The following is a 23,286-nucleotide window of genomic DNA, read 5'->3' as shown; positions in this document are numbered from 1 at the left end:
CCAATATTTTTAATTTCTTTGCTCATCCGCTCAGTCAATGCCCTTTCAGCTTCGTTTCACGCTCTATAATACATCACGTCATCCACTTTCATTCCTCATGTCAAGTCCCTCAGGGCGTCAAGCCATTCCTCTTCAAATAAATCCCCAAGGGTGGTGTCTTGATGATTTGCAGAGACTTCAGTATAGGCGGGCTGATAATGCAAGGTCGCCGTCTCAGTCTGAAGAATGGAATTGGCGATTCTCTTGAGTTCCAATAATATCTTCTTGGCCCTTGGCCATATATCCTCATAATGCCTGAGCGTGCCAAGGCAAACGCGGATCCGGGATCGGGCTACTTCGGCTTCATCCTCTGGTAGTGCCGACTTGCAAGCTACGAGATGAGCAATGGTGCAGCAGGCAACCATGCAGATGACGAAAGGCGATAGCTGGGCGGAGCCGAGGGGTAAGATGATAAGGCACTGGTTCTGCTTGCGGATAGCCTGTAAGAGCTTTTGCAGATGCGACTGGCGATTCAGCCCGCCTCCACTGCTGAGTCCCAGGAGCAGCGGAGGGGGGGGCGACCCGCACGTAGAAATTCCTTCAATAGGGTCATATCGAAGGGTGGAAAAGGGCCTGTGTATGTAAGCAAGACATCTAGGATTCCTTTGGTCAGTTCGATGCAACAACTAGCTAGAAACATATGCGATTTCTTTTCTTACGTGTACATCATCATGTGTGATTGTAAAATGAGTTGATCCAGGAAGGCAGGCCGAACATCGAGGTCTCGTTTACTTGGCGGTAACATGGCAAACCAGCCAGCGATCTTGGCCTCAAGATTATCACAGAGCATCTCTGCTTTGGATGTTGTCTTGAACTTGAGCGATGCGTGCAGTGTGGTAGCAAATATTACACTTGCATCGATGTAATATGCAAACGAAGAAAACTGCTTTTCTTGCATGTCGTACTCGCGGTTATGATACTCTGCAAATGTCGTTCTTGTTTGCGGAATAAGCTTCGTAGTTAGTTTAGCAATGATAACATTTGTCCTGGGATATACCTGGGCGATTACCATTTCATTGTACTCCTTATCTTCGCATGGTAGATCCACGTCAAAGCTCATGTCCTTCAGCCTCAACGTATAGTCCTGTCGGATAACAGCAAAGTTTGCGTCGCTCACATATAACATCCACATTGTGCGTCTCCAACTTTCTGCGAGTACTGGATCGCTTTCGGAAATAAAGCCTGCAAGTATTTTGGTGTCCATGCCAATGAGGCTTGCTTGGTGCATTGCCTTTGATAGTAGTTCATCGGCAAGGTCCTGCTCCGCGCACATGCTCTTTGCCAATGCTGTCAGCAGGGTTGTTTGCACGGTGAATCCATCTATCTGTTCGTTCTGCCCCAATAGAGAATCTTCGATTCCAATGACAGGTTTACTCGTGTAAAAAGAGCCGATATGCTGAACAGCGGCCATGACATGCTGAATATTAGGGCATCCAGCGGCATACCTCGCATCAAGAGCTGTTCTCGGCAGGATAAAAGGATGACTAGGGTGAAAATTTTCATAATACAAATCAATAAGCTCGATTCCAAAATCGCGAGTTTCCATCACTCCAAAACCTAAAACCGAGCCGGATGGCGGCTGTTGAAATTCCGGAGCAAGGGATGTAAGGCTATCAGTGGGTGTCAAATTATGCGGCTGGGAATCTTGAGCCCGCGGTCTTCTTGACGTTGCTTTATAGCTACCGCTTCGACGCGATTCGGGAAATGCGCAGGTTCTGGAGAGGCCTTGGCACCGGGAACAAATTGGACGTGTCCCATCGCATTTCAGATGCTGATTTCGACAAGGGAGACAGGCAAGCGTCGCTCGAGTTTTGGATCGGCGCTCCATTATGAAATAGAGGTTCACTTGTTATCCGATATAATTGCTTTGAATGCATTGGCTATGCTGTTGATTATTGCGGTTTTAGATGGGCCTTTAGAAGGAAGGACTACAGTAAAAGTTATTATTTAGCCTCCGAAGAGCGGTGCTGCCAAGACATATCTATGACTCAGCAGAAACTGTAGGGTTAGCTATCTGCATAGCCTGCTTTGTAATTGTTTAATTACATGGGTTTAGCTACAAACCTCTATATTTCTAACTTATATAATTAAAATATATATAATAAGATTTAAAATCTAAGCTTTTTAATACATTCGATTGTTAGTGGTTCTCAATTAGCTTAGCTTGGCCAATTCATTAGCCATACCCATATCAGCATTTCTAACCTTAACTCTGACTTCTCCTCTAATGCCCCCGCGGAATTACCAATATTCATTCTTCTCAGGAACATCACTACTGCTCCAGCCACCACTCGACGAAATGTCTGCAAATTCTGGCGTCGCTGATAGAGGTGATTTTGTCGACTCAGATGATGAATTTGAGATCGAGGAAGTTTCCGAAGACCCCCAACGTTACCTAGGGGGTCTTTAAAACCCTATTTGTATTGGCGAAACCTTAGCCGATCAGTATCGAATTGAACACAAGCTAGGTCACGGAGGGTTCTCAACCGTCTGGATGGCATACGATATACTGGGGAAGAAAGATGTGGCGCTCAAGATCATGACACCAGAAGTCTCAAATGAGCATGATTATAAGATCCAGACAGAGATCGCCAGAGATATTCAGGATGTCTCCCATCTTATGCTCTATGAGAACACGTTTCTTCTCCGCGGAACTCACGGCAATCACCGGGTAAAGGTATAAGCATGAACAATGGTCCGATTTACATCGCCGAAATTCTTCTTATTCATCGAGGTTAACATACTTTTACTCATTAGTATCTTCTTGTAAGTTATATCCCTATTAGTCTCTGTATTATCCTTAACTCACACTTTTACTCTGCTTTAGCTTTCTTCCGGAGATAAAGGGTATTCTTCTCAAAGAAATCGATATCTTATTTAGTTCGGTCTCCCATAGGGAGAAGGGAGAAGAATACCTGGAGGGCAAGATCAAAACTGACAGCCTCGAGGGCTAGCCTACCACATAACAACGGTTTTACCTCCAAGTAGGTATGATAGACTACTAAAGGGGATACAACAGATCAAGTTGACAGGTGGTGTGTCGTTATATAACATTAACTAGTTTCTATCCCCATACTATCATAGCTAGTTCTTAAGCAAAGTACTCAAGCCTCGGGAGTCCATAATAATAATAAGCTCGAGGATAACTATAGTTAGGTTAATGCTGGCAGTTCAAAAGCGCGTCGTGGCACTATGAGTCAATCAAGTCAGTACGCATCCCAATCAATCAAGTTTAGTAGTAAAAGTAATAGTAAACAACCTTCAAAAATCATATCGAGAACATACTAAGAGTTCGGCCCATGTTGCCAACAGCTTTTCAAGTTGGGCCATTCACATCGGCAGACGCTAGCATGACCCTGGATCCTAAAGCATCCATGATGGCCAATAATAGTCGAGACGTAGTTTATGTCTATTTTCCTCGATTAGTGAAAGGCAGTAATCGTCGAGTTGCGGGAATTGCTTACTACTTGCGGTCGCAGGCATTTCATATGGGAATAAGTAGATAACAAGCGCGAAGACAGAGAAAGCATCTGTGATAAGTTTGGAAATAGTTCTAGTGATAACCAAGTTAAAGGTCCCTTGATATGCTTATTTCGGGGCAGCAGAGAATATATAGCCGGAAGGGTATAAGATAAAGAAGGAAAAATCATAATACTAGCAGCGAGGCTAGAGTTCGGTCAGTCATACTCGGGGTCCAGATATCATAAACTCTTATCTGTTAAAAGCCGTTAATGAGGCTATACAGAGAGCTGATAAAATCGACACAAGGACGGAGGAACATCAAAGTATGAGCCGGTACTTCCATAATGGGGTGAACTCTAGACCAAATCTTGGATACGGGGAGACCGTTATCCTTTGCAAAGGCCCAACAAATCTTTAACTGATACGCATAAAGCGCCATTATAGCAGAGATCTAGCAAACAGTAAGACCAGACATCATAACGACAGCACCAGCCTTGCTCCTGCTGAATGCTATGTAAAAGAGCTCAAGCAGAGGACACCATTTGCTGCGTTTACAACATCGTCAAAATCTGTTAAGCAATACATAAGAAGAATTGCAAGAGGCCAAGCCGTCACGAAGCCGATTCCTACTGTGAAAAACAAGGCCTTTAGGACGTTATTCTCGGGATTTTTGATATACTTAGTCAAGTAAATAGCACTATTAATAAGTCTAAAATTATAGTTGGCGTTAATCAGGCTAGCCAGGAAGGCCATGCCTTTAGAGTTCCGGCCGTTTATATTATTAGTACTCATGAAAATAAAGGACAGAGACATATAAAAAGAGTTGGCAGTAGGTACGGTGATCACAATAGCAAGGCAGACAACAATACTAACTAACATACCAAGCGATACACCCTTGGCAACGATAATCTTATTGATATTGATAATGCAACCATTCCAGTCGAAATCAAGTCTAACCAAATAGACCTGCCAGGACTTGATTTCACTGGTTGTTCGTATTCGCATCTCACCAGTGACTGGTATCGTGAAACTCGCAATGATGGATGGCAAAATTTGACACAAGCCAGTACCATGTGGCCCATCAAGACACTGGCCTCAGCCGTAGACACGATACCACCTTACCTTGGTTGTTTACTACGTTGATCAACACACGCTCAGAACAACCATATGCATGTATAAGAGATTAGTTTTCGCCAGGGCTGTGAGACCTTCTCATTACGGTCTTTTTGTCTGCGTATGGTCGATGTGTCTCAGTCGAGCTGGGCTAACATGTATCCTTATCTCTAATTATTAGATTTACACCTATCCTATCAAGTCGCATAGAGGCGTGTCTGTACCCTCAATTGCTGCCCTACAGACGGACTTCGCGTGGGACCGCCACTTCATGCTCTGGGATGCCAAGAAAAGCGAAAATATGTACATAGGACTTCGTTCCTTGTTATGCCTATTCACAACCCGGTTGAAGTCTATGGAGAATCCAACTGAGTTAGAAGTTAACCATGGCCTCAACCATACTTTCGATAGACCCGGCAAGACAATGGAGAGGTCGCCTTTGATGGTGTCGCTCAAGCCGGATATCAGTGGCCTGAAGTCAGTCACAGTCACAATGCATCTCAACTCAAATCCTTTGCCGGTTGGTGGACAAAGTAAACGACACCCTCTCGAAGAGTCAGGAAGGAGCCACAGGACCCGATAATCTCTTGTAAGTCCTCATCGTCCAAGTCCTCGAGCGACGCGACAAGAACCCCAGTTCCTTGAAGGTGATGGGGCGGTATACTACCGAAGCAATAGCGAGTACCTCTCTGCAGAGGTCTGCATCAATCGAATCACAGATTTTTTCCATCATTCGCTCGTAAAGAGAATTGAGTCCTGGGGGGGAATGGCTTTAACTTTATTTTCAATCATCAAACTTCTTCGAGTCTTACTCATTTAGTAAACAAAGTCATCAGGCCGCTCTTTGTAACGATCGATTACTCACGCGCTGGCGGTGGCGACAGAGATAACCCAATATCCATATTCTCCATGCAAACTTATAACCTCGAAAGCGGTTGGTTGAGCTTGTTGTTATACTTCTGCAGCGCTGAGGCGGTCTTGAGACGGGCCTTGCCGATGCTTCTTGATAATGAGTCGGAGGAGGCATGTCCCAGAGACTCCAATATGGCTTTATTCGAGGTGGCGATTTTCTCACTAGCGGCTATTATGGTCTTTTTCATGAGTTTACATCACCAGCTATCCGGATGGTGAGCAGACCCAGATAGGGTAATTCGTTCCTTCGTGTCATAGCCGGCTCATCCTTGCTCCCTAGCCACCTCCTCCAAAGGCCAGCGCATTGGCTCTTGCCAAAAGCTGCCCAAGTAATCGGCAATAAGCCGCACCAAGAAGGTGCCCGCATCGTCTATAAACCAAGATTCGCGGCACCGATGTAGTAAGACGCCGTAGTATGCCATGATTATGAGGGCTTCAGGTTGCTGTTTTCGTACGGTATCCAGGAAGTCTGCCGTCAAGAGTACAGGAAATGCGGTTGCAGCATGTACGTTGTCCTCGAGGGGCAGGTTAGCATGGATATTGAAGGCCCATTGTAGCGTGCGAGCGGCTCTTAGGCATCCTGTCACTGCTGTCGGGCCCAAATCGGAAGCTCGGATGAGACTAATAAGCTCGACACATTCACTGCCACCATGTTTCGCTGCTTCTTCGGCGTTGCGTATGTTGAGAAGGAATGGACCTATGCTAGACTCAAGAATAGTGTCATACATCGAGGAGGTTACGGTTCGAACCCCTCGATGGAGATGTGCCAATTCGAGAAATCTTTCTATAAAGACGTGAAAGTTGGCACGGTAGTGAGTAAACGTCTCATAAAGAATTTGGAGACTGAGAAGAGACGCAAAGAGGAATCGAGGGACGCAAGTCTTGTTTGGATCAGACCCACCCCTATTCATTAGTTCGGGAGGAGGGCGGTTGAACCACATGAGAGCGCGAGTCTGAAGCTCAGTAGCAGTGCGACGATGAGATGTGGCATTTTCAGGTGATAATAGACCGAGATGGTCCGCTGATAATGCGAGGAGCTGGTCCATAGCGTACGGCGCTACATGGCACCACTTTAAGGCGATATCGACAACAAGCCCTATGAAGCTGCCGGCAAGGGGCATATCTGTGATGGCATGGTGAAGTAAGCTGAGATGTTTGGCGGTGAAGATGGGTTGAGGAAGGCCGCTAGGGATTGTTGCAGGGGAAGAGGAATCAACGAAAGTGGTTACGGCAAGTGTGTCGGTAAAGGAGGGGAATGTTGTAGGAAAGGGGATTAGGTCATCAGTAACCTCAGGAAAACCAACCCGGCCACGCGAGCACGATGGCGGCCGTCCAGCAGACTGAGGAATTTGGATAGCACTGGCGTCGGAGCAGCTATCGGCACAGCTCTGAACTTGATTATTGCTGGCATTGTTCGGGATGGCCTGGAGTAGAGGCAGAGGGTGGAACGGAATCGGGGATGCGGTTGGCGTAGTGGTAGCGGGCGTTGCGGAGGATGGAAAGGAACATGATCGTTCACTGACGGCGCAGTTGCCACAAGCAGGTCGAGATTCGTCGCATTTGATATGCCGTCGCTTGCACTCCCAACAGCCCTTACGCGACTTGCGATGGGCGCGCCGGAGCTTGGCAGCAACGGTGTCGTCCTGGGAGCCAGAGCCGGAGCTGGGGCGTTTGCTCTCTGAGGCGGTGTATAGATTCATCGCAAAGGGAAATGACCCAGGGTGGCAGGCGAGTGTCGTCGTTGTCGTCCTGATTAGAAGCAATAGAAGATCATGGTCTTGGCTGGTGTTGTCTATCTCCAAGCAGCTAGAGTCCGTGGAGCTGGAGCTCCTCTGTGACGTGGGTTGTGACACACGACTTTGGAGAGCGGCGGTGGTTCTAGAACGGCAAGAAGGGAGGGGAAACAACAAAAAAAAAAAAAAAAAAGAGAGAACCCTGTCAGATCGGAAGACAAGACGATTAGTCAGATTTCGGGGATCCGGAGTTTCCTACGATGGAGCAACACCCTGGTAGTTAAAGCCGCATTCGATTTGACGTCCTTTTATCCTTTTCAACCTAGGGGTTTCGCAATAGCTTCGCGAGTCTGAAAGCGTGCATGGACGAAAAGAATGTATTACGACGCAATTCCGAGGAAACTGGAGGGACGCCTCGCGTGCATGAACCAGAGCATGTGCATTGCGTCGCAATGTTTGCAGCAATCATTGTTGTAGGCTGTCGATGCAAACAATAATTATTAGAGTCAGCTGATGGAACCGCGACACGTTTCTTGTTTTTAGGTTTCTGATTTTTATTAGTGCGGTAAGAAAATCGCAGTGCGTTTCCATCTAGGGAAATATGGGGTAAAAATGTTAAGCAGTAATTGGTTAAAAACAGGAAATGCAATGTGTTTCTGGCGATATTTCTTTACTTCATGCAATCTGTTACCATTTCGCCGTCATCTTTTAGCACTCTAATCCCTGATATAACCCCTGGTAGGACCAGTGGGTTTAAAGGAAAAACCGGTGTTTAGAATCAACAGCCAAACTCGGGGTTTATTTATTTAAGTAGTGACCTGGAGGTCCGCGAAAGGGCCAATAGTGTTTCAACCCAGTCGCCCTAGGTAGAGCCAGTAAAATTCCGTTAACCAATACATCGTTTTTTTTCATTTAGATAGGACTCTTAGTGATCATCTCCTAATCCTCGCAACGCGCATAACAGTCCACCGACTTACTGAAGCCCTTTTCTCATTGACTTTGGCTTAGCAGCCTGCATCATTTAGATAGCATGATTCTCTCTCTATCACTGTTGGGTATCCTTGTCCAGCACATAGGCGGGGCTGACAATTTTAGGTAACCGTCAAGGTAGCATATGAGAAATGCCTTGGTCTCGTTCATATTACATCCGACACTGAGTCAAACGACATACCAAAGCCAAGTCTTTGCGGCCAGCATTAGTTTGTAATCGTCCGGTGCTTCAAGTAGTTGAAGATCGGAGAAATATAGTATGTAAACAGGGGGAGGCTGAAGGATGGGGATACGAGAGAACACCTTGAACGATGCCTATGTGGACATATTAAGCAGCCCGACTCCTTATGTAGCGAAAATGGCAATATACCCGATTAGATTAGCATCCTTTCTATGTCTATTCCAATGTCTATGTATATGTCCTCTAATTAATCACATGAAGGCGTGCGCGTCATGTCGCAAATCCAAAAAAATACCAGCCAAGGAAAATCGCAACAAATATCAGAGTTGGAACAAAAGAAAATAAACTCGGAGAGCTTTGTTATTTGGACTAAAATGAACATCAAAGACATGGTTAGTATCGAGGCATTAAAGTGCATTAAGGTGGCAGAGCAAGAGGCTTTGAAGGATGCAAAGCTCAGAAGTCCCAAAGTGTGCCGAAAGCGTGCATTCCCTCTATATCGATCATCAACTGTCAGCAAAACTCATAAGACACTCGGGATAGAACTGTACAAACCTTCACGGCATCCTTGCATCATTTCATCATTCCCCTTCATGTTGGACGTGATGAAGATAACCTCGGCACCGAAGTTATTCCAGGTGTCTTTCAGGAGCTGCATTGTATCTGGTCGGCCGCCGCGTTCCTTTGTATCCCACAGTATCATTCGATCGGGCTCGATGTTATCGTGGATGAGCCGTGAAATCGTCGATCCGAACGTGTTTATCTGGTCAGAGCCTATCCAGATGAGGAACCTTGGATGGACTGTTAGCAAAAACCGGTGTTGGTCACGCATCTGGGCATACATACCAATTTTTGCTCTGGATGCATGTTGACAGAGCGGCACCGATACCTGTGCCAGTGCAGACGCGAATACCCCTTTTGAACATGGCAGAAGCGTGTCCGATTCCGGCTACACACAGTCAGTACAGTCGATAGCACAAGTTACCCAGCAAGCGGCTCATACCGAACTTCAATTCTCGTGTCCAGATCTTTGTAGGTGGGTCCGCAACGAGACTCTTGGTGAAATCGCCTTGAACACCGCAAACCATGTAATGGTATGGGGAATGGCGTCCTTCGCTGATGATACCAAAAGCGTGATACTCCATCAAGGCTGAACGGCCGATGCGTCCAAGAAGGCCTTGCTGCATTCCCCTATTAAAACGGAGGACCGCAACCTTGGACGAGGGTATTTCTACTTCGACAGGGACTTGTCGGATTGTGACCCAGGGGAGAGCGATCCTGAAGAATGCAAGTTTCAGTAGTTATTCTTTTTCGGAAGCTGGTAAACGTGGGGTTTCTTACAAGATCGTCATGAAAATGGTAAACCAGATGTTTTCCGTGGTAATCAGGGACTGTGCATTAGAATTATCTTTACCGCTAGTGGCATCGTAAGAGTTGCTCAAAACGACGAAAGCCCATGTAGCCTATACCCAAGTCAGTACCAACTCCCAAAGGAATTTGACTATGACTCACAGCCAAACCTAACCAGCCGGCGAATCGATGGTACCGCTCAAAAATGTTGTGGTGATTACTGGAACAGGAGGTCAGTGCGATTCGATAGGCGAGACTGGCCTGGACTTACTTTCTAACCCATGGTAATGCACTCAGGACGGATGTTATGATGAATACGACGGTAACAATCCCGCTAATGAGTACAGCAGGCTCACGGATGCTGCGGTGACTGAGAATCTGTACGATGTAATACACGAGCCAACTAGAACAAGTCAGCAACTAAACGGAAGCATGCATATGAGGGTTTCTTACGCGGTACCAGAGAGTGCACAGCCCGAGTGTACTCCTCCAACATGTTGCAGAAACGATGCTGCCATTAACTTCATTCTTAGTGGTGCCCACTGTTCAATGTTAGCCTCTCAATCACCGCAGCTTAGTAGTTACATACACTTCTCAGTCCGTAGATAAAGGCCATATAGAGTATCCGAAAGAACAACTCGTTGCGCATCAAGATAGCAAAGAGCAGGTTTCCAAGAACCATAGAACCAAGATGGTCCTGCGCATACTGGAACTTGCCGACACTGGTAAGGATGATACCAACAAGGTTGAGAGTAACAACGAAAGTGAACAACCGCTTGTATGTGTTGAACCACAGTACGAACAGGGTACTTTTTCTGGGTTCCTGCTTCTTTGGCGGCGGCGGTGTGATCTTTTGCTTGGGAAGAATTGGCAATGAGGAGTTTGATTTGCAAGAGTTGTGAAAAGACGAGGTCGATTGCGTGGCGGACCACATGTTTCCCTCATGAACCGGAGGAAAAGCGGTAAGGTGGCCATCCGCTTTGTCAGATGGATAGATTTTACTCAGTGGTGCAAGTGCCATTCCCGAGTTGTCGTGCTGGCCTTTCTCTGCATCGTTGAACTCGCGGTTGAAGCTGCCCTCCGACGGGGTTTCGTGATAGGGGAATCGGAAACTCATGGTGACAGGGAATGAGGTGAAAGTCTAGGTAGATTGGTGAGCTGAAAGTGGGTTGGGGAAGTGATCAGGACGAGCTAAAACCCAGACAGACATTCAAGAGACTCTGTTACCAGTGATACTCCTTACGACTTTGGAACCATTCGGCCGGGATGCAACTTATATAACTATCCTCTCCAACCCATGAACCGAGGCTACTGCCTCACCGTCAACGAAGTAAAGTTTTATGCGTCATTCGTCTACGTGTCAGCCACGGACTGCGTGAATTGGGCTACTTGATATGCTATTCAAAGTTGACTACAGCCGAGAACCGAAGTTTATCGCGTGCCTTTCGCTCGTGTTTGGTGCGGGCTGAGGCTCTGGGCGCATACATACGCCAACAGGGGAGCAGAGCCGCCCCCACGGGGGATGCACTTGGCGGATAGACAGGGCCGGCAGACCAGGGTAACGGTCCCAAGCTAGCGGTCCATCGCCCGATATCTTCATGCATCTTAGATACGGCGCGTATTATCGCCACATACGGCCACTTAAGCGAGGACAACGCGACTGATACTTTTACAACATATAAGAACTGTTTATTTTGTTGCATTTAATTTGATCTGCCGATGTGGGATGACGGGCTCCGAGGAGGGTAATTATACGATGTAGCATTTGGAGGTTGAAGTAAGACTTTAAAGCACTTTAGACATGATCCCGAATTCCGATAGCTCCACTACAGCAAATGCCGGCTGCTATTCCGTATTCAGGAACACGCAATGGAGAACCCCACCCAACGTTAAATAATGGATACATAAGATTTCGATCCGCGCATATAAAATGCAAATTTCATCAGAGACGAGAAGCAATAGGTCGTTTGTTGGAAAGCGGAGCTTGGAGAGGAACTCTATATAATTAATGAACTTGTTCACTCTGCGGGATACCACCTGATTGACGGCAGTCAAAGTCTCAGTGTCTTTATACGAATCGCATGGAAGGTCAGTCATATGTAATTGCAAATGATGCCATCTAAACAACTGTAAGACCTGTTCCCATACAACATTGATGTCTTTAAAGTTAACTGCTAGTCGGAACGTTTTGTTTGTTTATACATGTTTCATCCGGCGGCCCGTACGAAGCGTAAAGTCCCCTGCTAGGCTGAACTATCTATAGTTGCTATCGTATTATACCCGGAAACGGCAGATGTACCGTACGCCGTCAGGTACCGACACATGCATGCAGATCCAAGGGTGGCCCCGTCCATGCTTTATCGCTCAGCCTGAGGTACTGATAACTGACCTTTGTATAGCTAGCCCTATGGTAGCTTCGTAAGGCACACCATCTGATACGCCAGCGCAGGCCGTGGGACCCGCGGTACCACGTAACTGTCACATACGTCATGAGTATTTAGGAAAGGCAGTCGCAGCATAAACACTGAAGGCGGTCAGAGCGATGCTTTGAAGAAGAGGAAGCTGCCTAATCCCGCGGTTTCCGGGAATGTCTTTTACGACTTCAGATGGTAGGTAGTCTTGGGCAGTAAGAATTCGTCAAGGCCCGTAGTGGTCCGAGAGGCAGCCAGGGTTGCAAAGAAGAGGTTCACTCGGTGACATGCTGCTTCTGAGCTGTAAGCAAGTCAGCGAGCCGTTCGGTGCCCGCGCATCAAGACAGCGCGCACAGATTCTCAGCCGCTGACGCCCAACCAAGTGACCTTCAAGATGCTGTTTTGACAACTCCTGGAAGTGATTCTTGCGGATGGGGCTATGTCTCTTACAATGGGAGACATTGCCTGTGCGTATCGCCAGTACTTCGTCGCTAACTTGCATTCGGACTCTGAGGAGGGCCAGCGATAAGATACAAAGTGGATACCATCCTAGCGGCCGCTGTGTCCCAACAGTTTGGATGCCAGGAACTGCCGTTGATCTGCACTATCGAACCTTCGCACCACGTAAGCCTCGCATCTCCTCGGATCTTTGATTCTCTATGAAGACGAAGACATCTCCTCACCTCCGCTTAGCAATTCCATGATCCTGTTCAGGGTTTGCTCATCTCCTTCCTTTGTTTCAGCTAGATCCTCGTCAACCCATCCTCGTGTGTACCCGCCACCAAAATCAATCAGCCAGGCGTTGTCTTGCTCGTCGATGATGATGCTGTCAGGTTTTCCGCCTCCCAAGATCAGTCCATGCTGGTGAAGAAGCTCGACGGTTTGCCGGATTTGGGAAGCCCATTTCTCCTTATTCTGTGACGTAGCAGAGGTGATGATATCGCTAAGTCTGCGCCCCGGCACCCACTGTCGAAGAAAGCCCAAGATATGCTCCGTATCATGATTATTAACGTATCCGAGAAGTTGAGGAACACGTATAGATCCTGTTGGAAAGGATTCCCGTATCTTATGAAGGCATTCAAGCTCTCGTCCTTTACTGGTCCCATAAAGCCCTCCTGGCTCACCACTCGGCTTGCAAAACATGTCTCGCCCTTGTATTTGGACGGCAGCCGTAACAGTCCTTGCACCACGTTCAAACACCTCGGTAGCAAAGACTTCCTCAGGTGTGTAGCGAGGTAAATCTTGGCAGATCTCCAACTTTTCTTGAAAACCTTGGTCTGAGGCAGGGTCGACTGTATGAATGGTATTTGTTTCGCTGGAGCTAATGGCCATAATAGAGACACTACCAGTAGGAGCAGGGGCCTCCAAACGGAAGTGGAAGAAAAGAGGAAATAAGTAATGATGCAGAGATTTGCTTAAAGCCTGTTCATCTTGCGAAGATATCAGCTGACAGAAAAGAGGTCTTCCAGCTTCAAGAATCACGGCAAAGACCTCATCCACAAGCTCCTCATACTTGTCGTCGTCCTGGCACACAGTAGCCTTCTCTATGAGATCAATAAGATGGTCCTGTAGAGGGCGATCTTCCTGTCCTTGGGTGTCCTTTGTAGACGATCCGTTGCTAGGAAATATGGAGACGGAAATTAAGCAGCCATTAAATGCGAATACCATATCTGCACCATCTCCGGTGCCACTATGAAGTTCGTAGACAGCGACATCATCCATTGCCTGTGTTTCTATAATGTCGCCCATTTTCCGACTCCGTGAAGTGGGATGTATAAGTTATGAGGCTATAAGGATGGTTGGGCGAGGTATAGACGTGAAGCTTAGGATAAGCATGCATCGCCAAGAACAACGTGAACCGGTTACTGAAGTCAATTAGTAAGCGGCCTTACTGCGGAAAAGCCATGGCCAACATGGCGAGACAGCCATTCCGATGCAGCGCCGACTGCAAACGTCACAAAGCTAAACTCGTAATTAATAACATTGGACAATAGCTCTTCCGATACCAAGAAGTATTCAGCGATCGGTGAGAGATTTCCAAGAGATAATCTCCAATAGCGCATCATTCAGCTGCGCCATTTCCTGCCACTGAGACAATGTTAGACATAGAAATACCGACTTTGGGATAAGGTGCATGAGAATGTGGAGTTAGTTTTGCTTTTAGTACCAGATCGCCATAGAAACAAGCCACTTCGATTGCCGTCCGAGGAAGCCGTGTTCTAAAGGTTTGATCGGCAAACTCTAATAACTGCCGATACCTGGATATAAAAGAACACGCGGCCGCAATTCACCATTTTGAGGGTTCTTCCCTGAAATGATGGATAATCAGTCTTTATGAGATAAAAGCTCTTTACGCGTATCTTGTCTTGTGCATATTGGACTCTCGGTTACAATGGTCTCTGAAAATACTGCGGCCCTGCCTCCTAAAGGTTGGTGATGTCTTACATGTAGGATGAGGCTTTCTTCACATCCTTTGACTTACTATTCTGCAGTTTGGGCAACTCTGGTGACAAACGATGACTATCTCAAGGGCGTACTGGCACTCAACTACCGTCTGCGATGCGTCAAATCAAAATATCCGCTGCTTGTTCTATACACCAGTACATTATCACAGGCCAGTGTCAATTGTGTGAAGCGCCGGAGTATAGCAACCTTTCAAGTACCAAGACTAGCTCCAACGACCACAAAAGAGTACACTGATGACCCACGATTCAACGAGTGCTGGACAAAGCTGATCGCCTTCTCACTCACGGACTACTCACGAATAGTTCTTCTTGACTCAGATATGCTGCCACTACAGAACATGGATGAGCTCATGGACCTAGACCTCGACCTACCAGCAGTCAGCGGATCTGGAGACGCGGTGAGCAGTAGAAGAGTTTTTGCTGCCTGTCATGCTTGCACTTGTAATCCTTTACGAAAGCCGCACTATCCGTCGAATTGGAAACCTGAGAATTGCACTTTTACGTCACAGCATGCTTCGCCAGAAGTCGCACAAACAACTGGAGCAGATATCTCTACGGGCTTAGGAAAACTCAACAGCGGACTCCTAGTCATCAACCCATCGAAGGCCATTTTCGATCAGATCGTCACAAAGATGAATGAGGCAGGTCTCGACTACCAGTTCCCGGATCAGGACCTTCTTGCAGATGTCTTCAAAGGTCGCTGGGTGGCGTTGCCATACATCTACAACGCCTTGAAGACGATGCGAGAACCAGCTGTGCACGGAGCCATATGGCGTGATGACAAGGTCAAGAACGTCCATTACATTCTCAGTCCCAAGCCATGGGATGAGCTGGGGCCAGACGGGACATGGAAAGGGGATAAGCCTATCCATAAGTGGTGGATTGACGCGTACAACTCAATGCGTGCAGAAGAAAAGACACTTGGAGTCTCTTAAATGCATATTACTTCACATGTCTGAGCGTTAGGTAGAGCAAGTAGAGGTATGAAAACAAAGCCATTGACACATTGCAATTCCTGTCATGATATCATTTACACCCTATCTTCTTCAAATTGACCACGGAAAGCTTCGATAGCTTTGATCATGCGCTCCAGACCTAGGTGCAGATATGACTTTTCATGAGCAAACACAATTCGAAACCAGCCCGGTACATCACTTCCAAAATCAGCCCCAAGCGCCAAAAATATCTTGTGCTTTAAGAAATTCTCTTGCAGACTCGTCTCAAGAGTCCTCAGTGCTTCCTCAGAACCTTCCTCATGTTCCTTCTGGTTCTGCAAAGTGGCATCGACTTGTGCGCGCAAGGGCTGGAATAGATCAGCCCATACGAACAAGCCAGCATTGGATCCTTCTTTGTGAGGAATCTGATGACTGCTAAGAAACTTAGTTGTCAGTTCGTAGTTCTCTGCTAGCCGTAATCGATTGGTTTTGATGTAGCTCTCAATGAACGCATCATCGGCGAGTATACGAGCGGTAGCAAGGTCGGCTAGAGACGAAGGGCTAGAGAAGTAAGAATTGGCTTCGCAAGCTCGTAGAAAGGCCTTGTTACGACTGATGAGACACCCAATTCTGATACCACAGGAACCAAAGTCCTAGTAAGAGGTTAGTACATATTTCGCGTTTGGGTTGTGATCCGAACCTTGCCCATTCCCCAAAGTACGTGGATTAGCTCTCTATCGATCAAACCATGATGATTGATAGCTAGGATTGAGGTGAAGTCTGGAGCATCAGGCGCGCCTGGGTTCTTCCAGACTGAAAGAGCATATACCTCGTCACTGATGAGGTGCAGGTTATGTTTCTGACAGAATTGCATGTACGCCTTCAGAACCTCGGGAGTATAACATCGACCTGGTGGATGATTAAAAGGAAAACTCAATAAGAATAAGCATACACTCACCTAATGGGTTATGAGGGTTGCATAACAGGAACACTCTGACACGAATCCCTTGCTGCTCAGCTTCCTCCAAAGCTTTCTCGTAATAAACGATGGTCTCAATACTGAAGGGATCTACATCTCCAAACGAGACACCGATAATCTTGGCTCTGTTACAGGTTAGATAACTTTAACCTGCTACAACCAGTAAGATCAGATCTTGGCTCACTCAACTCTGTAGCCGAGATCAATGGGAAAGTTTCCATAGTGAGGTCGCGCGAGCAAAACGCCATTACCTTTGTCGCAGAGCGCGAAGCCACTGAGCTCGATTGCCTGGCCTACACCCGAGGTGACAATGACTTGATCTTTGATGATGTCTTCAAATGGGCTAAAGTTGCGGTTGATGAATCTTGCAAGGGTATTTCGTAGGCGATGAGAGCCAGTGAAACCGTCGCCAGCTGTCAAAGCATGGCTATCAAGGCTGAACTACTGGATGTCAGTCCCTTCAATACTTTCATCGCCAGTGGCGGCTAAGTACATTCTTAGTGATATGTTCAATCAGTTCCTTGTGCATGAGTGTCTGTCAAGTATCAGCCATCGCATCAGTACGAGCTTTTAGTTCATGTACATTCTCAGCAACGCCGAGACTGATATATCCGTCAGGGTTCGTTTCTGCATGCCATAGATCGTTTACTACATCCAACATTGGCATTTTGCTCGTCGGCGTCGCGAATACCTCGCCTCGCTGTGAGAGGTTTCCGTTCAAAGACGCCATGGCCTTGTCAAGACAAGGAGTTTATAGTAGCGAGGATATGCAACAAAGTGTAGAAGTCCCTGGAATAAGTCACAACTCCCTTACTGGATGATGAATATAGCAGTTACTGTTAGATCCATCGTACGTTCGTTCAAAGATGATTGAAGTCAGTCATGGCGGAATTCCGCCCAGTCCATGTTCTCCAAAGGGCGCGGGATGACATCACGAATAAGCAGCCAAGACTGGTACCTATGTACAGAACTGGCATCCAACCTTATTTTCGAACTTGTTCAATTACTGTTTTTATCAGGGATCACATGACTTGTTTTGGTTCAGATAAGCATGCCGCTGAGTAGATATCACAAACTTGGCGTTGAGATTTGCGGAAGAGTGCAGCATCTCAAGACAGGGCTACAAGTCTCGGCGAACTACAATATCCGATCAGTAACATTATCTATCACTTTCCCAATTATGTTTCTGCCCGATCATGTGATACCTTTCATTTCGGCAGTCTGACAGTTTCAGTGCAAGAGGTTGCATGCCGATCATGTTTCATGAGCATCGCACTTATCGACCGGCGACTCGTAGTCGGCCTAGTTCCGTTGAAAAGAGCTCTTTTATCCGAGAAGCCCCTGTTGATATCATTTGGACAAGTCTCTCAGAATAGCTGGACTCAGCGGACACTTGAGATGCTCCCCGGTATCTGAAAGCTTGGCTCGGCAGTCAACAAAATTGCCAAGAGCCAGCTGAAACTATAGCGCACCCGTTATTGACTGCTAAGCCCAATATTTGGCGTTCTCCCAAAATCACGGCTTCCCCTCACTCCAGTCCTCAAGTACCGAAGCCCTGACCCTGTCTCCGACGCATTAGCGCAAATGGTGCGATGTCACATTGGCGGAAGTTCCGGAGTATTTCTTCCAACTTCCGACTCCATCACTAAAAGACACGATGCTACCTTGATGCGTCTGATCGCCTTCAGGGGAATGGTTTCTTATTGGACATTGAGCTTCTTTGGTCGCAGACGCAGGACTAAGTTGAGATGCACGTGGAAAAAGCAAAAACTGAGGTCACTAGAGCAAGAACGGTGTTGACATTGCAGTGTCATATCGTCAGCCTCAGTTTAAGTAGTTCTAGACTTTTTGCTAATGTCAGTGCAAAAGTCAATGCGTAGAATGACATTTTGGTGACAGCCGCCCGAAGCTTAAGCGGCCACGGACTGAGGTTGTGGAACTGAATGGGTCAAATAGTTATGGATGCGTGGGGTTTAAGAGACGAGACATGTCGCCAACAGTGGAGATAGGTACGAAAACAGTTTCTTAGGATCTGCAACGGAATGATCCGTGACATTTCTTCAGTGGATTCGGTGCTGGAAACCTGCTTTGGCATCTGTAGTGAGACACCGCGGATCATCCCAGAGTTCACGCTTGAGACGCAGGGGCCCATCCACTAATGTCACCAGAATCATCATGCCCACGTTGCGATTGGTTGAAATGGTTCGTACTATTTGGGTCTAAATGACTCGACATTGCTATTAATTATTTTACTCTACAAGGTATATCCATAACATCGCTTTTTCCAATGACTCCAAATCGTGTACCAGTTTGATCAGTGTTTAGAAACGTGCACCGTCGTCTCATTCTTGACGAGAATGCCACCAAAGTTTGCTCCGAATTCTCCAGTGCCTGGACTTTGACCCGTGACTGTAGATGTGTATTTGTTGCCTGCTGGTCTGAACCGGTCGATGGCGTGGCTCTCAAAGTCTGATACTGAGCCTCGACCACCGCCGTCGTCGGAATCGGCGAGTTGGTGCGTTGAGCTGGATTCGTCGTTGGGCGTGGACTTGTTGATGGTGTCGAGACGGATGGACTGCTTGGTTTGACTGCGGCCGTAGCTGTTGGGGTAACTTCCTGAGCTGGCGCCTGTTCGGGTTCGGGGATGCGTGCAGGTGAAGATGTATGTGCACGCGGGTCGGATCGTGGGCAGTGAAGCTGTACATGTTAAATATCGTTGGGTGCATGGTGGGATTAATGCGTACCAGAGACGTTGATCAGATTGACCTCGACTGTTGCCCAGATGACAATGTCGCAGATATTCCATGTCAAATCGTAGGACTTGTCATCAAAGACACGAGCAGCGACAATAAGTCGGATAGCGGCGGCGCAAATGCTGGGTCTGTCAGTAAATCCATCAATTGACCCAAGATACAGGTCACTTACAAGAAGCCAAAAGTAAACATGACCATAATGCCAGCCTTCTGAATCATAGGCAGCTGCAGTTTACCAATCTGCCACATCGGAAGGATCAAGATAGCAATATCAATGGCAGCGTGCACCAGCGTCGTGCCAAAAAAGAACTTCTTATCCTCAATGGCGCAGTATCCGCCTGCTTTCGAATCCCAGAACGCATCGACGGGGACGCAGTGAAAGATACCCATGAAAATCTACCGCCAATTAGCCTGGAAGCCTCAATTGATCGTGATGTACATACTCGGAAGATGATCCAGATGATGGCACATCCGAAGAGAATCTGAATCGGTAGTCGAATGTTGCTGACTCGGAACATGCGCCAGTAGAGACTGAGAATCGAGACCTTTGCGAAGAAGAGACCGAAGGCGTAGAAGAGCTCGGCAATGAAGAGCAATAGCTTTCCTTGATATAATGCATCTTCTAAAGTAACTTTCCTGATTTCTACGACATCCGTAATATGTAGTCCAAGACCATGATTGACCCCTTGGCGGCTGTTAGTATCGTTATCGGTCGTTGGTCGTTATGCGGGAACCTACAGTAGGGAACAATGATGATCCAACCAACAGAAATGGCCTAAAACCTGTCAGCACTCACAACTTCACCCACAGCAGACCAAAAACTTACATATCCACAAAGAGCAAAGTAATCATCCCATGACAAAGGAATTCTCTTGAGCCGACGACTCAATAACCGAAGGATGGTGATGATGGTCGCAGCAGCAAAAGTGACAAACAGCACGACCCAAAGGTCCGTCTGCTTAGACTCCAGCTTCGCCATGTGGATTAAACCGTCCACGGAGGTAAATAACAAAAAAGAGCAAACACCTCCGCGAATCAAGGTTTGGAGCTTATTGCTTACTGCTGCTCACTCAGCTCGTCAAGAACCAGAGGGGGCAGCCCAACCATACAGAGTTTGGAGAGAAAAGAGAGATGACGAGAAGAGCGAAAGGACCAACGCGAACCCGAGAGGATGGATACAATGCGAGATATGTATAATTACGCCAGGGGGGAGGGAAAGAGTTCCCCGAAAGGAAACATTTTAATTTATTCTATTCGAAACGAACCGGTATGTGGACCTGGGAGCTAAAGGGGAACGCAAGAACCAAGCTACTGTGCCTGGGTAGCTTCAAGCTTGCGATGATCAAGTCCAAGGTCCCCTCGTAAAAAAAAACTTGGGTGAAATTTAAAGCGCGCTTGTAAACCCTGCCAGGTCTGCCCTTTTCTTCAACGGCGATGATCGTCGCTGGATGAGGTCTAAGGAGTTGAGCTAGCGAACTAGTCGGTTCCACAATGTGACATTCGACGGGTCCACCGGCTTTTTTAGGAGAAGAGCTCGCTCTCCTGTTCTAGGTTTGGTCTTCTCTGTTAGCAGCAGATGGCTTGCAAAGGTTGGCTCTGGGCTCTGCGGGTAATCTCTAGGCGCGCGAAGGATTCCTTCAAGATGAGGTGCATTGTCACATCGTGATTCCCAAGTGTCAGGGCCAAACCTTGTTATTGTTTGACAGTTAATATCGATAGTGGACCATCTCGCAAAAGTCAATATGTGGAATTACGAGTAATCTTCACGTGGCATGTCAGCATCTTCTGACTCTTTTAAACTTTCTTTTGTCACAACCACGCTGGTAGAGTTTAGACGTCAATAAATGAGGCAGACGCTTCTCTGCGCTGGCGCCATAACCCACGCTAAGCATTCAATAGCATCAACACGGGTTCGCTCCCGCATCAGCTCGTAAGGCTAGCAAAATTACAGCATGACCCAGAATCTGCCGCTGTGGCCGCGCGGGGGAAGACGGTAGTTACGCGGGTGTCGTGCCGCAACCAAAAGGCTCCAGTGGATCCGCCTACTAGCCCAGCGGATACAAGACTTCCCGGGGGGGCAAGTTAGCCTAGCTTCAGGCCCAACTGTAAGGTAGCAATGCGAGGTTTTCCTCTCGGTGAAGATCTCAGAACCCAAGATTGAGGATCCCAAGGGCCTGGTCCGGATAAAGAAAAGGTGAGATCGAGCGTAAAAAGCAAGGACTGAACCCTTGTGAAAGTGTGTCTTGCTTTGGCTGTTGGTTCAGGGTCTTTACTCACCGCGCCAGCGCGTCTAAACAAGGTATCCAATCCTCTTACCCAATCGCCCCAAATGCACCAATCAGTTATCATTTATTTAATGGAGATATATATCCCGAATAATCGGGCATGCCAGACTTGGCACAACGGCACTCCCTTATCTTTTCTGCTTCTCAACAAAGCAGAAGCCTCCAACGTCGCAGCGGATCTGGGGTTACCTAGTTTCGGAACGGTTTAGACCAGTGGACCAGCCAGTGGGTTATGGCCTAAAAATGATGCTACACTTACCGCTCCGCTCTAATTCTCTTTTACCGAACTTGTACGGCAAACACCGTCTGTGGAGTTTGCCTGAATCCTTCTGCCAGAAGAGGAAGAAAAGCGTCAGGGGCGCAGAAAAATGGGGTCTGTGCTTGACGTTGCATGATGAAGCTTTATGCAGACAAGATCGTCACCTTCAGGCAAAACCACAGTTTCGCCTTTCAAACTCTGCTAATCACCCATTCTCACTAACATATTATCAAGACCCTTAATGTCTTGAATTCAAGAAGCCGTTGAGACTATTGGCGGTATGTGGGCGAGAGCGGGCTATTGCTCCGTATGAGTATAGCTATCGCGAGTCAGAGACAGTCTAGTACTCGAAATGGCGGTATGCCCCGAGACTAAAGGATTTACACCGCGGGCAACGCGTTTCGAATGCCCACAAGCGCAACCAATCGTCTCACAATCAATAGTCATCCTTTCCCCTCATCGGCTCCGCTCCTCATTCGCCTCAAGGGTCCTAACAGTACAAAATTACATTTAATAAATCCAGCCCAGGAACGGCCCGTAGTACAACTTGGCACTTTTAACCTTCTATTACACTTTACTACTGCACAACATATCTACGCCTCAAAAACAGCATATCTCACAATGGCTCCTTCTACTACTACTCCCGATCTCGTCCCCGAGCCTGTCTCTAAGCTTCCCGAGCGACCCAAGGAGGATGGCTCCGCCCTCAACGAGCACGAGCGGTCTGAGCTCGCTTTCGTCGACAAGTACAGCGCCCCCGACGTCTACATCAACGAGAAGAACGATACTCTCTGGTTTCCCTGGATTGGACCCATTGAGCTGAAGCCCCTGCGCATGGAGAACAGGACGGGTACTTTCGTCGTCGGTCTTCGATCAAAGGTCGCTGCCAGCCTGGGCAAGCACCGACACCGTGGTACCGTTACAGCCATTACCATGTCAGGAGAATGGGGCTACAAGGAGTATGTTTTCCCCCCTAACCTTGTACAAGATTGAGATGCTAATCTATCGCGATCTAGATACGACTGGGTTGCCCGACCTGGAGATTGGGTTTGCGAGAACCCCGGCGTTATCCACACTTTGTCCGTCGAGGATAACACTGATATCGTGTTTACCATCTCTGGTAGCATTGAGTTCCTCAACGATGATGATAGCTTGAAGTTTACTCTTGATATCTTCAGCTTCGCCAAGTTGTATTATGATCACTGCAAGGAGAAGGGCATCAAGCCCAATGATGCTCTCTGGCATTAAATGGAAATGAATAACGGCTGGGATGGTTACGGCATATAGCTTTGCATGATTTTCGCATGATAGTCTCTATTAATAACAAAAGAGATATGAACAATGAATACTATTGATGATAATGTGTATCCTGGTGCATTGTTCGGGAATGCCGTGTTGTATTGGCTTGGCAATGGCGGT

General features: G+C 47.3%; 8 protein-coding genes across 8 annotated transcripts; 2 read left to right on the top strand and 6 right to left on the bottom strand.

The window, feature by feature from the left end:
• Window positions 1–42: 42 nt before the first annotated feature.
• Window positions 43–1,450, bottom strand: FOBCDRAFT_157942 (uncharacterized protein; the record flags this gene model as incomplete). The annotated part of the gene is made up of 3 exons (XM_054703994.2): window positions 43–612; window positions 699–991; window positions 1,049–1,450. The coding sequence occupies 3 exons, from the start codon at window positions 1,448–1,450 to the stop codon at window positions 96–98; spliced, it is 1,212 nt and encodes a 403-aa protein (XP_054559969.2). The 3' UTR covers window positions 43–95.
• A 4,339-nt stretch (window positions 1,451–5,789) lies between these two features.
• Window positions 5,790–8,277, bottom strand: FOBCDRAFT_238348 (uncharacterized protein; the record flags this gene model as incomplete). The annotated part of the gene is made up of 2 exons (XM_054703992.2): window positions 5,790–7,188; window positions 8,237–8,277. The coding sequence occupies 2 exons, from the start codon at window positions 8,275–8,277 to the stop codon at window positions 5,790–5,792; spliced, it is 1,440 nt and encodes a 479-aa protein (XP_054559967.2).
• A 609-nt stretch (window positions 8,278–8,886) lies between these two features.
• FOBCDRAFT_238347 (uncharacterized protein) lies at window positions 8,887–10,897 on the bottom strand (the record flags this gene model as incomplete). Its single annotated transcript, XM_059610194.1, has 9 exons — window positions 8,887–8,924; window positions 8,986–9,221; window positions 9,277–9,379; window positions 9,434–9,708; window positions 9,772–9,893; window positions 9,943–10,000; window positions 10,052–10,183; window positions 10,234–10,337; window positions 10,370–10,897. The coding sequence occupies 9 exons, from the start codon at window positions 10,895–10,897 to the stop codon at window positions 8,887–8,889; spliced, it is 1,596 nt and encodes a 531-aa protein (XP_059464553.1).
• A 1,951-nt stretch (window positions 10,898–12,848) lies between these two features.
• On the bottom strand, window positions 12,849–13,948 carry FOBCDRAFT_249174 (uncharacterized protein; the record flags this gene model as incomplete). The annotated part of the gene is made up of 1 exon (XM_031177728.3): window positions 12,849–13,948. Exon 1 carries the CDS (start codon window positions 13,938–13,940, stop codon window positions 12,849–12,851), a length of 1,092 nt encoding a protein of 363 aa, XP_031048861.2. The 5' UTR covers window positions 13,941–13,948.
• Window positions 13,949–14,583: 635 nt separating this feature from the next.
• Window positions 14,584–15,591, top strand: FOBCDRAFT_129801 (nucleotide-diphospho-sugar transferase; the record flags this gene model as incomplete). Its single annotated transcript, XM_059607857.1, has 4 exons — window positions 14,584–14,620; window positions 14,684–14,791; window positions 14,864–15,033; window positions 15,166–15,591. 4 exons carry the CDS (start codon window positions 14,584–14,586, stop codon window positions 15,589–15,591), a joined length of 741 nt encoding a protein of 246 aa, XP_059464552.1.
• Window positions 15,592–15,736: 145 nt separating this feature from the next.
• Window positions 15,737–17,300, bottom strand: FOBCDRAFT_238344 (pyridoxal phosphate-dependent transferase; the record flags this gene model as incomplete). Its single annotated transcript, XM_059610193.1, has 7 exons — window positions 15,737–15,751; window positions 15,807–16,244; window positions 16,292–16,500; window positions 16,550–16,695; window positions 16,755–17,011; window positions 17,064–17,105; window positions 17,154–17,300. 7 exons carry the CDS (start codon window positions 17,298–17,300, stop codon window positions 15,737–15,739), a joined length of 1,254 nt encoding a protein of 417 aa, XP_059464551.1.
• Window positions 17,301–18,835: 1,535 nt separating this feature from the next.
• Window positions 18,836–20,302, bottom strand: FOBCDRAFT_179572 (uncharacterized protein; the record flags this gene model as incomplete). The annotated part of the gene is made up of 6 exons (XM_031177725.3): window positions 18,836–19,267; window positions 19,315–19,445; window positions 19,496–19,719; window positions 19,767–20,008; window positions 20,062–20,098; window positions 20,150–20,302. 6 exons carry the CDS (start codon window positions 20,300–20,302, stop codon window positions 18,885–18,887), a joined length of 1,170 nt encoding a protein of 389 aa, XP_031048858.2. The 3' UTR covers window positions 18,836–18,884.
• A 2,089-nt stretch (window positions 20,303–22,391) lies between these two features.
• Window positions 22,392–23,228, top strand: FOBCDRAFT_249172 (uncharacterized protein). The gene is made up of 2 exons (XM_031177724.3): window positions 22,392–22,826; window positions 22,884–23,228. The coding sequence occupies exons 1-2, from the start codon at window positions 22,489–22,491 to the stop codon at window positions 23,113–23,115; spliced, it is 570 nt and encodes a 189-aa protein (XP_031048857.2). The 5' UTR covers window positions 22,392–22,488; the 3' UTR covers window positions 23,116–23,228.
• Window positions 23,229–23,286: the final 58 nt, after the last annotated feature.

The sequence above is a fragment of the Fusarium oxysporum genome, chromosome III (genome assembly GCF_013085055.1).
Source record: "Fusarium oxysporum Fo47 chromosome III, complete sequence".
NCBI lineage: Eukaryota > Fungi > Ascomycota > Sordariomycetes > Hypocreales > Nectriaceae > Fusarium > Fusarium oxysporum.
Note: the sequence above shows the minus strand (reverse complement) of the source record. Positions and strands in the feature narration are given on the sequence as shown.